At 35.4% G+C, this 13,079-nt stretch overlaps 2 protein-coding genes across 6 annotated transcripts; one reads left to right on the forward strand and one right to left on the reverse strand.

Moving 5' to 3' along the window:
* Positions 1 to 2,400: 2,400 nt before the first annotated feature.
* Positions 2,401 to 4,359, forward strand: LOC111921276 (probable (S)-N-methylcoclaurine 3'-hydroxylase isozyme 2). The gene is made up of 2 exons (XM_023916852.2): positions 2,401 to 3,452; positions 3,527 to 4,359. The coding sequence occupies exons 1-2, from the start codon at positions 2,595 to 2,597 to the stop codon at positions 4,130 to 4,132; spliced, it is 1,464 nt and encodes a 487-aa protein (XP_023772620.1). The 5' UTR covers positions 2,401 to 2,594; the 3' UTR covers positions 4,133 to 4,359.
* A 6,161-nt stretch (positions 4,360 to 10,520) lies between these two features.
* On the reverse strand, positions 10,521 to 12,675 carry LOC111921275 (uncharacterized). Of its 5 annotated transcripts, none has more exons than XR_002860131.3 (5): positions 12,237 to 12,675; positions 12,050 to 12,103; positions 11,774 to 11,848; positions 11,465 to 11,590; positions 10,521 to 10,739 (listed from the first exon to the last, which is right to left on the reverse strand). XR_002860131.3 is itself a non-coding variant. In XM_023916851.3 (4 exons), the coding sequence occupies exons 1-3, from the start codon at positions 12,618 to 12,620 to the stop codon at positions 11,549 to 11,551; spliced, it is 480 nt and encodes a 159-aa protein (XP_023772619.1). In that variant the 5' UTR covers positions 12,621 to 12,674; the 3' UTR covers positions 10,521 to 10,739; positions 11,465 to 11,548. The 5 variants fall into 5 exon arrangements, 1 of the variants encoding a protein (XP_023772619.1); XR_002860126.3 differs by having other exon boundaries at positions 12,050 to 12,120; XR_002860127.2 differs by lacking the exon at positions 11,774 to 11,848 and having other exon boundaries at positions 12,050 to 12,120; positions 12,237 to 12,671.
* Between the last annotated feature and the right edge of the window lie 404 nt (positions 12,676 to 13,079).

Consider the following 13,079-nt stretch of genomic DNA (forward strand, 5'->3'; position numbering starts at 1 on the left):
TTTTGTCATTTGTAGATAAAATGTCATTATTTATTTAAATATTATGTTTCTACATGTTTATAGGTAATTCAAAGAAAATTAGTAACTGTGCTTACACTATCCACCTTGATCAATGGCAACATTGGGCCTTGATCAATGTCTTACACATGGACTATCCAAATCCAATGCTTCCTGTTGCATCTTCAACAATAGATGTTACTGGTATGGTAAAGTCATTATTCTTTATAACAACTTGAAGGATTGTTTTGTAAAATTACTCAACTTTTTGTTGTGTTATATATTTATACTTTTATTATGCTTACTAGTTTGGCAACATTGTTGATCCTAGACAGCACTTATTTTGTAGTTATGTTTTTTTGCAGGCAATATAGATACTGTGACTAACTTTATAGATTTAGAGTCCTTGAGTGGTGTTATTAAGGAAGAGTGGAGACAAGTCAGACACACATTTAAAAAAATCAGCACATATCTTGTTTACAGTGAGGCACACATTAGGTTATTAGAACTATTAGTTTGTAAATTTTTTTTACGTCTATTGATTTATTTTATCTTTCCATGCAACAACTATTTGTATGACATTAACTTCTGTGCAATGTATGGTAATTTTTTATATATGGTATTTTATTTTCTATTATGAGACATGAAATGCAAATTTAATTTGAAAATCAGTAAATATATAAATAATTTTTTTTTTTTTTTAAAAATTTAAAATTACGATACGCAAAAATGTGTGTCGTCTTCATTTATGACGTGGCCTTTCTTGACAGGGGCTTCCTTGATACGTATTGCGTGTCATAAACACGCGCGTCGTAAGGTTACGACACGCAAATGCGTATCATTTTCTTTATGACAGGGCCTTCCTTGATACGCATTGCGTGTCATAACCGCGCGTCGTAAATGCGCGTCGTCTCTCTTTATGACAGGGCCTTCCTTGACGCGCATTTGCGCGTCGTCTGAGCGTTTTACGACGCGCAATGAGCGTCGTAAAAGGCTGTTTTTCTAGTAGTGGTCGACCGAATAAATACCGAGTAGCAAATTCTACAACCTTGCTCTTGATAAGAAAAAATTAGTTCTTCAAGGAATCTGATGAGATTATTAAGAATCGAAACTCTTGGGATTGGAAATGCATTTTAAATATTGCTCTTCACTCGGTACATTCTTTATTAACTCTACTTTTGTTGATACGACTATTGATGTGGAAAAAACGAGTATCAAAGGAATCTAATGAGATTATTATGGATAATATCATTCTTGAAATTGAAAATATTTCCATTGAAGAAAACATCATGATTCCAATATGAATTGGTATTTAGCCACTGTCTTTCTCTATATGATTGCAAAAACAATATAATTAGATGTCAAGCTTGCGTTGAATATTGTTCTTCACTCGTTACAATCCGTAAGAATCAATACAAATAGATTTAGATATGCATTTGCAAGAAATTTGTTCGAAAAACAATATCTAATATTTCTTTTCGATTATAATGTTAACTAAGGACCATCATGAACATTATAAGTAGGAAACATGAGAATTATGAGATAATTTAACGAAAATGTTCAAAAGTCAATTAGAGATTGTTTTTTCTTTTATTATTATTATTATTATTATTATTATTATTATTATTATTATTATTATTATTATTTTGGAAAAGAAAGCAATAGAGATTATAACAAAGAACACATGAAAGTTGAGGTTATATTTCCAAACATTTTGTTTTGTTTTATTATAAAAATAATCTAAGCTGAGGTATTATTCTTCATCTGTTATAATCCATATCAAGTATTAACTCCACTATAATTGATATAAATATCAATATCGAAAAAATGAGTCTTAAAGGAAATTAATAAAAATATTATGGTTCAAAACACTATTAAGAGTGTAAATATTTCTAGAAGAAAACATAATTTCACACATAGAATGGTGTTCATGTGTTATCTTTCTATTAGATTGAGAAAAAAAAATCTTAGATGTCAAGCCTTTATCGAATGATGTTTTCCACCTGTTATAATCTGTAAGATTCATACAAACAGATGTTGATATGCATTTGCAACAAAAAATCGGGTTAACTATTTTTTTTTATTATGAGATAAAACAAAAAAAAAACAAAACAAAAAAAAACAAAAAACAAAACAAAACAAAAAAAAAAATCGGTTCAAATAATAAGGATTGTCAAATGTGATCGATAGCATTTTCTCAAAAAAAAATTAATAAATACATAAATAATAAATTCAGACAAAAAAATTATATCACATTAATATAACTGAAAAAAAAATTATGTTTAAATAGAAAAATCCCAAAAATAAATAAATAAATAAATAAACATTTATATATATTTCAATTTCAAGTGTCGATAATTACTCATCTACCATCTTGGCGGACTTCTTGTTAAATACTCTTGATATACAAACAACTGAAATTAATCAAAGCTCTTCTTGTATTTACGGGCAAAAAAGAAAGAATATTCCCCGATCTTTTATCAGTGAATCATAGCTTCCTATTCGTTACAGTCTTTTAATTAAGCATAACTTTCCAGGACTTTTAGTTGGAAGAAAGAACACGCTGAATTAATCGAGCAAGAGTTAGAATCGGAGAGATGATCTTGTTCTTGATTCCTTGCTCACTCCTTATCTTCTTCTTCTTCTTTAGCATAACAAGATCTTCGAAAAAGCTCCCACTTCCACCAGGTCCATATCCATGGCCAATCGTAGGCAACCTTTTCCAAATGGGAAAGAACGCTCATATCCGTCTCGCTGAGATGGCCCAAGTGCACGGACAACTCATGTCACTCCGTATTGGTCAACTAATTTTCGTAGTCGGATCATCACCTGCTGCGGCTTCGGAGATTCTAAAGAACCATGATAATGCGCTTTCTGGTCGAGAGGTAACAAGATCACTACAAGAGGAATCATCTTTCCACAATATGAATCTTGCTTTTACATCGGAAAGCGGTGATGACTGGAGGAAAATTCGGAACATCTACATATCAAACATTTTTTCAAGCAAAGCTATGGTATCTCGTGCACACATCAGAGAGACGAAAGTTATGGAGATGGTGAAGTACATACGTTCAAAAGTTGGTGAGAACATAAGTATTAAAGATGTCATGGTTGTTACTGCCACTAACATCATGAGCAATACAACATTATCCATGGATGTTATGGACTTCGAAGGCAATGGTATAGGTGCAGGGATTAAGGACACTGTAAGAAGACTTGCTTTGTTGCGTACACAGCCACAATTAGCAGACTTCTGTCCAATATTTGGTCGCTGGGATCTACAAGGCTGGAAGAAGAAGGTCATGCAGATTATAGAACACGAATTCGGAGATATTTGGAAGGATATCCTCGAAAGGAAAAGAAACGGAAGTCATATTTCCTCGGGTCAAAAAGACTTCACTGATATTTTAATTGAAAGAGGCTTTACACATCAACAAATCAATGCTTTGATGGAGGTTCTTCTTCTCTTTCTCTCTTAAATATTGAAGTTAAAACTAATTCTTTAACTTTTCTTTTGCTTAATTCTCAGGAGTTATTTTCGGCTGGAACAGATTCTATAGTTTCTACCACCGAGTGGTTTGTTGCGGAGCTTCTCAGAAACCAAGAAGTAATGCAAAAGGCTAGGGATGAAGTCCTGAGAACGATTGATAGAAATGTAGTCAAAGAGTCAGATTTGGTTCATCTACCCTTTCTTGAAGCATGCTTCAAGGAAACATTAAGATTACACCCCCCAGCACCACTTCTTCTACCTCATAGAGCTATCGAAACATGTGAGGTGATGGGATACACTATTCCAAAAGATAGTCAAATATTGGTTAATGTCTGGGCAATAAGTCGTGATCCCAAGATCTGGGAGGACCCTTTGAGCTTCAAACCTAAAAGATTTATGGGATCGGAGTTGAGTTCCAAAGGTAAAGAGTTCGAATACCTTCCATTTGGTGCAGGGAGAAGAATGTGCCCTGGAGAACCATTGGCTTCCAAGACAATACTCCTAACAGTCGCCTCTTTGATTTTAAACTTTGACTGGTTGCTTGTCAACAACATGAATCCTGAAGACATTAACATGGACGAGGTTTTGGATTTACCAATGCAAAAGAAAGAACCATTACATGTAAATCTCAAGCTCCGTCAGTAGTTCAAGACTTGTTAATAGTCATATACTCATATGCATGTAATTCCAAGGCCTTTGTGTTTGTGTTTGGTGATTAATAATTAAGATGTGGTGCGACTACATCTTAAAATGGTTCGTATGAATGCATGTTATGTTATCAAAATTATTATTATCATGTGTTATTTTACATATTTATATTTTATATAGCAACGTAAGAAAGTATTTCATGTTAGGATTGTAAACACATTCGGCTTATAAATGAGGAAATTATATTAGTTTTAATTTATACTTATCATCATATCTTGTACATATTTAAGATTCGATTATTATGGATCTCATATTGTAATCCTCTATTATATATATGATACTCAAATCCTACGGGATCATTAACCCAAATACACTTTTCGACTTGGTATCAGAGCCTCAACTCTAGGGTTCCGATTTTCTTCCCCTCGTCGACCCAACCCTTGATCACCTCCTCCGATCAGGTTGTCTTTCAATGGCTACTGAAGCTACGTTTATCAATTCATCCAAGATCGCTACTGCTGTAACGTGCAAACTTAGTCGCACGAACTATCTTCTCTGGAAGGCGCAGGTTGTTCCAATTCTGCGTGGAGTAAAATTGTTTGGCTATCTCGATGGGTCCAGAGCTACGCCACCAACCAAAATCACCGTTGGCACAGGTGATGCTACCAAACAGGAAGACAATCCCGCATATGAAGTGTGGACTACTCAAGATCAAGCCATCCTTGGGGGCTTGTTATCTTCAATGACCGAAGATGTTCTTTCACAACTAACCAGATGTGCAGATACCTCAAATCAGCTGTGGACCGCCTTGCAAACTATGTTTTCTGCACAACATAGAGGTAATTCTATTCAAATCAAAACTCAATTATCAAACACAAAAAAAGGAGACTTGTCTGCCTCTGAATATTATCAAAAGATGACTGCTTTGGCAGATACTATGGCCAATATTGGGTACCCAATGACAGATGAAGAAGTGATTGGTTATATCCTAGCGGGGTTAGGACCTGGACATGGCGATTTGTTCACCGCCATAACCGTACTTAGCAATCAGCAGGAGGTAAAGTTATCTGAGTTTTATTCGTATCTTGTTGCACATGAAGCTCAAAGCATTGCTATGAATGGTCCTGCCGATTTCGTGTCCTCTGCCAATATTGTCACTAAACAGGAAACTTCCAATAATCATAAAAGTCAAAATAGCAATACCTATAACAACTCGAACAACAGCAATTCTCGGTCAAATTATCGAAACACTGGAAACCGTGGCAGGGGGCGTGGCCGAGGCAGATACAGTGGGGGTCTAAGGTGCCAAGTGTGTGGCATACCCGGACACATTGCCCTGAACTGCCGTAATCGATTCAATCATGCATACCAGAATGAGGACTATTGAAGTAGTAATAGTGCAACATATGGACACTACAAAGGATACAATGGCTACTACAACAATGACCCAAATTGATACCTTCACACAGGTGCCACCGATCATCTCACAAGTGACCTAGACCGGTTGTCTATACCCGAAAGATATCATGGTAAAGACCAAGTCCAAGTCGCCAATGACACAGGTTTGCATATCTCTCATGTTGGTCACTCTAAAATTCACAGTCTAGGTCGACCTTTTGTTCTTAAAAATGTCCTTCGTGTCCCACATATTAACAAAAATTTGCTTTCGGCCGATAAACTTGTCAATGACAATAATGTGTTTATTGAACTTTTCCCAATGTTTTCTTTGTTAAGGACATAATCACGAAGAAAATCCTCCTAATCGGTAAAAGCAAAAGAGATCTCTATCCGGTGCCAATTCGCCACTCTTCACACTATGTCGGGTCTAGCACTAAAGTTTCGTTTTCTTAGTGGCACCAACGTCTCGGTCATCCTCATTCAGAAGTTGTCAAGTCTATTTTGAAGTCCAATAATTTAGATGTTTCTTTTAATGAGTCTTTAGTTTGTGATGCATGTCAATGTGCTAAGAGTCATCAATTGTCGTATAAAAACTTTGTTCATGTCACCACCTCTCCACTTGATCTTATTCACACGGATGTTTGGGGGCCGGCTTAAGTGTCAAGTGGTGGTTTTAAATATTATGTTAGTTTTCTGGATGATTACAGTCGTTACACTTGGATTTATCTCATTAAACACAAATATGATGTTGAACAAGTATTTTACAATTTCCAAACTCATCTTGAACGTCTCCCTAACACCAAAATTCGTGCAGTCCAATCTGATTGGGGAGGTGAGTACCATAAACTGCATAAATATTTTCAAACTTGTGGTATTGCTCATCGTGTGTCATGTCCACATACGTCACAACAAAATGGCATAGCTGAACGTAAACATCGTCATATAGTTGAAACTGGCCTAGCTCTTTTAGCTCATTCTTCTCTACCTCTTCGTTTTTGGGATGAAGCATTTTTGACAGCATGTTATTTAATAAATCGAATGCCCAGTCGTATTATTAAAAATTCCACCCCCATCACACGTCTTTTGAATGTTCTCCCTGATTATTCCTTCTTACGTAATTTTGATGTGCATGTTAGCCGAGTCTCCGCAAGTATAATGCTTATAAACTTGCTTTTCGTTCCACTCTATGTGTTTTTGTTGGGTACAGTTCTATGCATAAAGGGTACAAGTGCCTTGACAAACAAACAGATCGTGTTTATATTTCCCGTGACGTACTGTTTGACGAGTCTCGTTTTACATTTTCCATATCAGATGTTTCGTCCTCACCCTCCTCTAATGCTCGTGGTGCTTCTTATCCACAATCTGAACCTAGTACTGTGAATGATCACATGAATAGATATGACCTATCACTTTTACTTGATAATTTGTCTCATGTAGCTGCAGCTCCTGTACATACTGGTTCGACTTTCACTAGCAGCTCATCTGCCATTCCGAGGATATCTCCACCATTGCCTGCGCTTACTGCCACACCACCTACGGTTCCTACTGTGGCCTCGGATCCACTGGTCATTCTCAACAAACCAGAACCAGCATCTCCGGCTCCTGCTCCGGCTTCACCTGCTCCAGCTCCTATTTCTACTGTGCCCCTTCATCATTCACCGCCCCTACAACACGTTACTCGCACACAAACAGGTTATGTGCAACCAAAACAGTTTACAGATGGTACTAAACTCTACAATCCTTATCGTCGGGCTTTCTTTGCTGCTCCTACTTCTCACAAAGCTGCTCTTTCTGACCATAAGTGGCGTTATGCTATGGATGCCGAGTTTGATGCTCTCCATAAAAATCATACTTGGGACTTGGTACCATCACCTCCGGGTGTTAATATAGTTGGCTGCAAATGGATTTTTAAAACAAAACTACATCCAGATGGTTCACTTGACAAACATAAAGCACGGTTGGTTGCTCAGGGGTTTACTCAACAATATGGCATTGACTACCATGACACGTTTAGCCCGGTTGTCAAACTTGCTACAGTCCCGTTGGTCTTATCTCTTGTTGTTTCTAAAGGATGGCTTCTTCGTCAAATTGATGTTAACAATGCTTTCCTCCATGGTCTTTTAAACGAAGATGTATAGATGAAACAACCTCCCAGGTTTGAAGATGTTCGTCATCCGCATCATGTATGTAAGTTATGCAAAGCTATCTATGGTTTGAAGCAGTCGCCACGTGCATGGTTTTCTCGACTGAGTGATAAATTACATCAACTTGGTTTTCGTTCCTCCAAAGCTGACACTTCCTTATTTGTTTTCTCTCAAGGTTGTCATACTATTTACATGTTGGTGTATGTCGATGATATTGTTATTGCCAGGTCTTCTCCTACAATTATTGATGGTCTTGTTCGTACTCTGTCATCCTCCTTTCCCATCAAAGATCTTGGTCGGCTTAGCTACGTCTTAGGCATTGAAGTCACTCCCAATTCATGGGGTATAACCTTATTACAGCACAAGTATGCATCTGATTTGTTACACAGGTCTCATATGGAGAATTGCAATAGTGTCTCAACGCCTATGTCGGTCACTGATAAACTAACAAGAGATTCTAGAATGTTACTTAATGAAGATGATGCATTCAAATATCATAGTATTGTAGGAGGTTTACAATATCTTACTCTAACAAGACCGGATATTTCATTTGCGGTGAATAAGGTTTGTCAATATATCTAGAAACCAACTGATGTACATTGGGAGGCAGTCAAAAGAATTCTTAGATATATCAAAGGCACGATAAACACCGGACTATACATCAAGAAGTCCAACTCCACACTTCTAAGCGTATTTACAGATGCTGATTGGGCAGGTTGCTTAGACTATCGCAGGTCCACCGGAGGTTACGCAATATTTATGGGTCCAAACCTGATTTCATGGAGTTCACGCAAGCAACCTACTGTGTCAAGATCAAGTACCGAAGCTGAGTATAAGGCATTAGAAAATGGGACAGCCGAAGTGATATGGATTCAGTCTATATTAAAAGAACTTAATGTCAGTCAACCAAGGCCACCGGTGTTGTGGTGTGACAACTTAGGAGCTACCTACCTAACTACAAATCCAGTTTTTCATGCACGAACCAAACATGTTGAAGTTGATTTCCATTTTGTACGGGAGAAGGTAGCAATGGGAGCATTGGATGTCCGTTTTATTGCATCTGGAGATCAATTAGCATATGGTTTTACAAAGCCAATTACACGTGCTATGCTGGAACGAATGAAGCGCAATCTTAACCTCGTTGCGGTCAAGATTGAGGGGGAATGTAAACAGAAGGATAATTTGGCTTATAAATGAGGAAATTATATTAGTTTTAATTTATACTTATCATCATATTTTGTACATATTTAAGATCTGATTATCATGGATCTCATATTGTAATCCTCTGTTTTATATATATATATATATATATATATATATATATATATATATATATATATATATATATATATATATATATATATATATATATATATATATATATATATATATATATATATATATATATATATATGATACTCAAATCCTACGGGATCATTAAGCCAAATACACTTTTCGACTAGGATTTTCACAAAAGATATAATTTTGGGACTTATAGTCTTACACAACAAAAATAAGTTATTGTCATCAAAACCCTACAAACTTATGCTATCATCTTAATTTGGTCACCAAACTATTTTTTGTGTATTCTAGAATCTAAGCCATTAAATTATGAAATTCTATGTCAAAAAAACCATTTTACAAAAGTTTAAGGGGTCATCTAGTAAAGTGTAGCTGACGTGCACTTTGACCAAGCCGATGTAGGTTTTACCAGAAGTTTGTAGATGAAACTCTACTCAACATCGCCTCCATCGCCTTCATTCCATATCCAACCTCCCACCCTCTTCCTCCAACCTATCTGCCACCTCCTACCACCACCACCACCACCACCATTCATCTAACTCCAACCCACACTCTACTTCTCACCGCCACCAAAACAAAATCAATTAATTACATGAGTTACAAATCTGAAAGCACAAATTTGTGTAGCCATACAAGATCAAAATCAAATACCAAAATCGCAAATAAAAGAACAAATACAATATCAGGTGAATATATAAAGATATCGATCGCAAATCAAAATCAAAATCACATTCACTTCCAAATTCATATTTTGCCAAATAAAAATCAAGATCACAAATCAAATTCATATACATTGAACCTTCAAGACTGATAACTATATAAAGTCTCCCTCCTCACTCATCATATGCACATCATCTTCATCATCAATTCCATTTGTATCTCTCGTTACCATTACCATCTCTCCTTCGAACCAAAGCAGAAAAATGATCTCATACCTCTAAAAGATACTTGGAGAAACTAAGTAAGCTAGAAATTGACACCAACCAAGAAATCAGAAGTTGAAAACCCAAAATAATGTCACCTGAGATTTTTGCCCTAAATCGAACACATATCATATATTTCTTGCACATAAATCAAAAGATGAAAAGAATATATTTTCATGCTCTAAGTCGAAACCTAGATCTTCAATACAACACATGTAGTTGACTTTGGACTAGGAGGGGATAACAAGATCAAGAAAACTAGGAATTGCTACGGACTATCTACAAAATAGCTACGGCTTTTTCCATAGATATAATACCTATGGAGTAGCTATGGAATACCTACATGTTACTCACTAGAGTCAAGTTTGACTATTTTCCTACAGAATAGTGACGGAAATACATACCTGCTGATTTCGTACGAATTACCGATGGAGCCCACTTTCAAATTACTTATTGATTTTCCGTAGGTAATTACTTTTAATTTTAAAAAAAAAACAGCAAAAGTTTATTAAAAAAATCCATTTGTTTATGTCCAAATTATTGAAAAACCCCATTACATTAAACTTATAACAACCACAAAACAAATAACATTATAATAAAACTAATAAACCTAAAAAATATCAAATACAAATACATATTACTAATGAACATTGTCTAATAATACATTAAATGTGTCTAATAATACATATTAAAAGTGTCAACTACAAAAGTTTAACTAAGTGCTTACAAACATAAAACTGAGAATTATTTTGTGGATTACTTGGCAAATTAGCGGGTAAGTTGAATCGATAAAGGCTCACAAGTGTTCTTCAATTTGAGTTTTGAATCATATTCTTCCTGTTACAACACACGATAATCAATGATCACAAAAAAAAATACAAATATAGCAATGTACTTTCATTTACTTTTTTAATATAGCCTTAATTAGGAATACTTTCGAAAGTACAACGTTATAAGTAAGACAAAATGAAAGTAAGATGTTATAATAAACATGTATATCTTGCATTTAACTAGCTCAAAAATAAACACATTTCCTTCTAATAATCAACTCCTTCATCATGTTGTTGAATCACTACAATAATTGACTCATTCATCATTTTGTCATCACAAGAAGTTGGCTACCAATATAATGATCCATAATCCATAATAAAGATAGAAATTAAAGCAAATATATGCAGGCACCAAGATTTAATCATTTAAAAACCACTCACCACTCCAATATGCAATTAATGGCTACCAAAATCTTTGAAAGATGCTACATCTAGCTCCCAAAAATAACATATTTGTGTCAATTATTTATTAGTAGTAAAATAAAAGGAAAGTGTGTTTAAGGAAATATGAACTTACAATACAATACATGGTCAATTAATTGTTCAAATCATATCCTCAAAATTCATCCCCAACTCCAAATCAGCCACCATTACACCCAAATTTTCAATTATCAAAAATTAAAAAACCAAAACTGAAGTGAAACTCGTAAAATAATGGCAAAATCAATGCAATCTGATAAAAATTGGAAGAAAAACTAAAGGAAATATGGAAAAAAAAATTGTCTTTTTCACCTGCAAATCGATCTTGGAGAGTTACAATGGTGGTCTATTTGCTTCACCAGCAAATCGAGCCCGATGGGTGGAAATGGTGGTCCGTCAAGAGAGAGAGGGGGAGGAAGATACATTCCAGATTTCAGCCTGCAAAGCAAATCTGATAGATAAATACCGATAAGGTCTTACAAGCTGTAAAAAGGAAGGCAATTCTTAGAGAAACTATGAATGGTCTTGTAGTGTTTGTAATCATGGAAGAATTATGATCAACAACATTATCTTTTGAACATTTCACAAGACAAGACCTAAAAGAGGCTATTATTCATTTACCTTGGATATTGGGTGTGCCATGAAGCCTAGTAGAGCTTAAATCTAGCTCCTCTAGGTCAGTAAGAAGTGATAATTCTGTCATACGAAAGAAAAACACACACACACATACATATATATATATATATAAGGTATTATGATAAACAACATTATCTTATGTTCATTAGTGTTTCTACATCATTATAAGTAGGTAGCCTTATTTAGAGTGTAATATCGGTCCAATAAATATGCCAATTCTCTTTGAGAAATTGTACACTAGGCATAAATACTAGGGTTTACCTTAGTTGGAGAACAAATCGAACAAAAGAGGTGACTGAGAAAGGATGAATGTGCCTAGATCAAAACAAAACCTAAATCGAAATGAATCCAAAACCAAAATAAACCCTAAATCAAAACAAAGCTAAATCGAAATGAATATTAACCCAAAATGAAAACCTAAGTGGAATTAAACCAAAAAGAAACTTACTTGAAACGGTGATGACGATGGTGATGGCAAGCAGATGACGGCGACGACAAGCAGATGACAATGACGACGAATCAATGATGACGATAACAGGAAAAAAGGAACTCCGATGGCGGTGGAAAGAAGTAAATTTGGCAAGCAGATGACACTGAACTCGATGTGAACCATTGCAGCTGCTGCAAACAGAAGTAACTCTGGCGGAGTAAGCTTCAACAGTTGGAAAATGAAGAATAAAGGATCGAAGGAGAGGGTGTGAGTGGAAGGATCGAGTAGGAAACTGAACGAGAAAGAGGGAAAACGAATGAAGAAAGGAGATAGAGGGAAGCGGGAAAGAGGGAAAATGAATGAAGAAAGGAGATAGAGGGAAGCGAGATTAAAAAAATTCATCTACGGAGCCCGCTAAAATGGAGGCGGACGTTTTTCATGTGAAAAACAAAACCCTAAACTATAGATGGCCAAAAAATGAATAAACGGGGGGTATAGTAAAAATCGAACTCACGCCAACTCCAGGGATAAACAACAACACTACCAACTAGCTGGGAATGCCACATCCATGCCATCTTTGTCTACTATTAATTTTGACCACTTCCATTTTCTTTTTTGTGATATTAAAATGATACAAATTGGCTCATGCATTTATACATGTGGTTCGAAGAGAAGATAAGATGATAAATGAGGTTAATTTTGTTAATGATTTATTAAATCTAGAATAAAGAATTAATAATACGCACATTAGTCATGAAATCTAGTTTCCTACACATTTTATTCAATTAATGAAACAAAACGGACACTACTAGAAAATATATAGGTGGTTTTCCTATGGAAAATAGCTACGGAAAATTTTCG

This window comes from Lactuca sativa, chromosome 9 (genome assembly GCF_002870075.4).
Source record: "Lactuca sativa cultivar Salinas chromosome 9, Lsat_Salinas_v11, whole genome shotgun sequence".
NCBI classification, from domain to species: Eukaryota; Viridiplantae; Streptophyta; class Magnoliopsida; order Asterales; family Asteraceae; genus Lactuca; species Lactuca sativa.

Bases quoted from the DNA above. Each gene is read 5' to 3' on its own strand.
- LOC111921276 (XM_023916852.2), top strand. From the start codon at position 2,595: ATGATCTTGTTCTTGATTCCTTGCTCACTCCTTATCTTCTTCTTCTTC. The intron at 3,453-3,526 runs GTTCTTCTTCTC...CTTAATTCTCAG, and splicing joins AAATCAATGCTTTGATGGAG to GAGTTATTTTCGGCTGGAAC.
- LOC111921275 (XM_023916851.3), bottom strand. From the start codon at position 12,620: ATGAATTTTTTTAATCTCGCTTCCCTCTATCTCCTTTCTTCATTCATT. The intron at 12,104-12,236 runs GTAAGTTTCTTT...GTTTTGATCTAG, and splicing joins CATCGTCATCACCGTTTCAA to GCACATTCATCCTTTCTCAG. The intron at 11,591-12,049 runs GTAAACCCTAGT...TTTGCTTTGCAG, and splicing joins CGATTTGTTCTCCAACTAAG to GCTGAAATCTGGAATGTATC.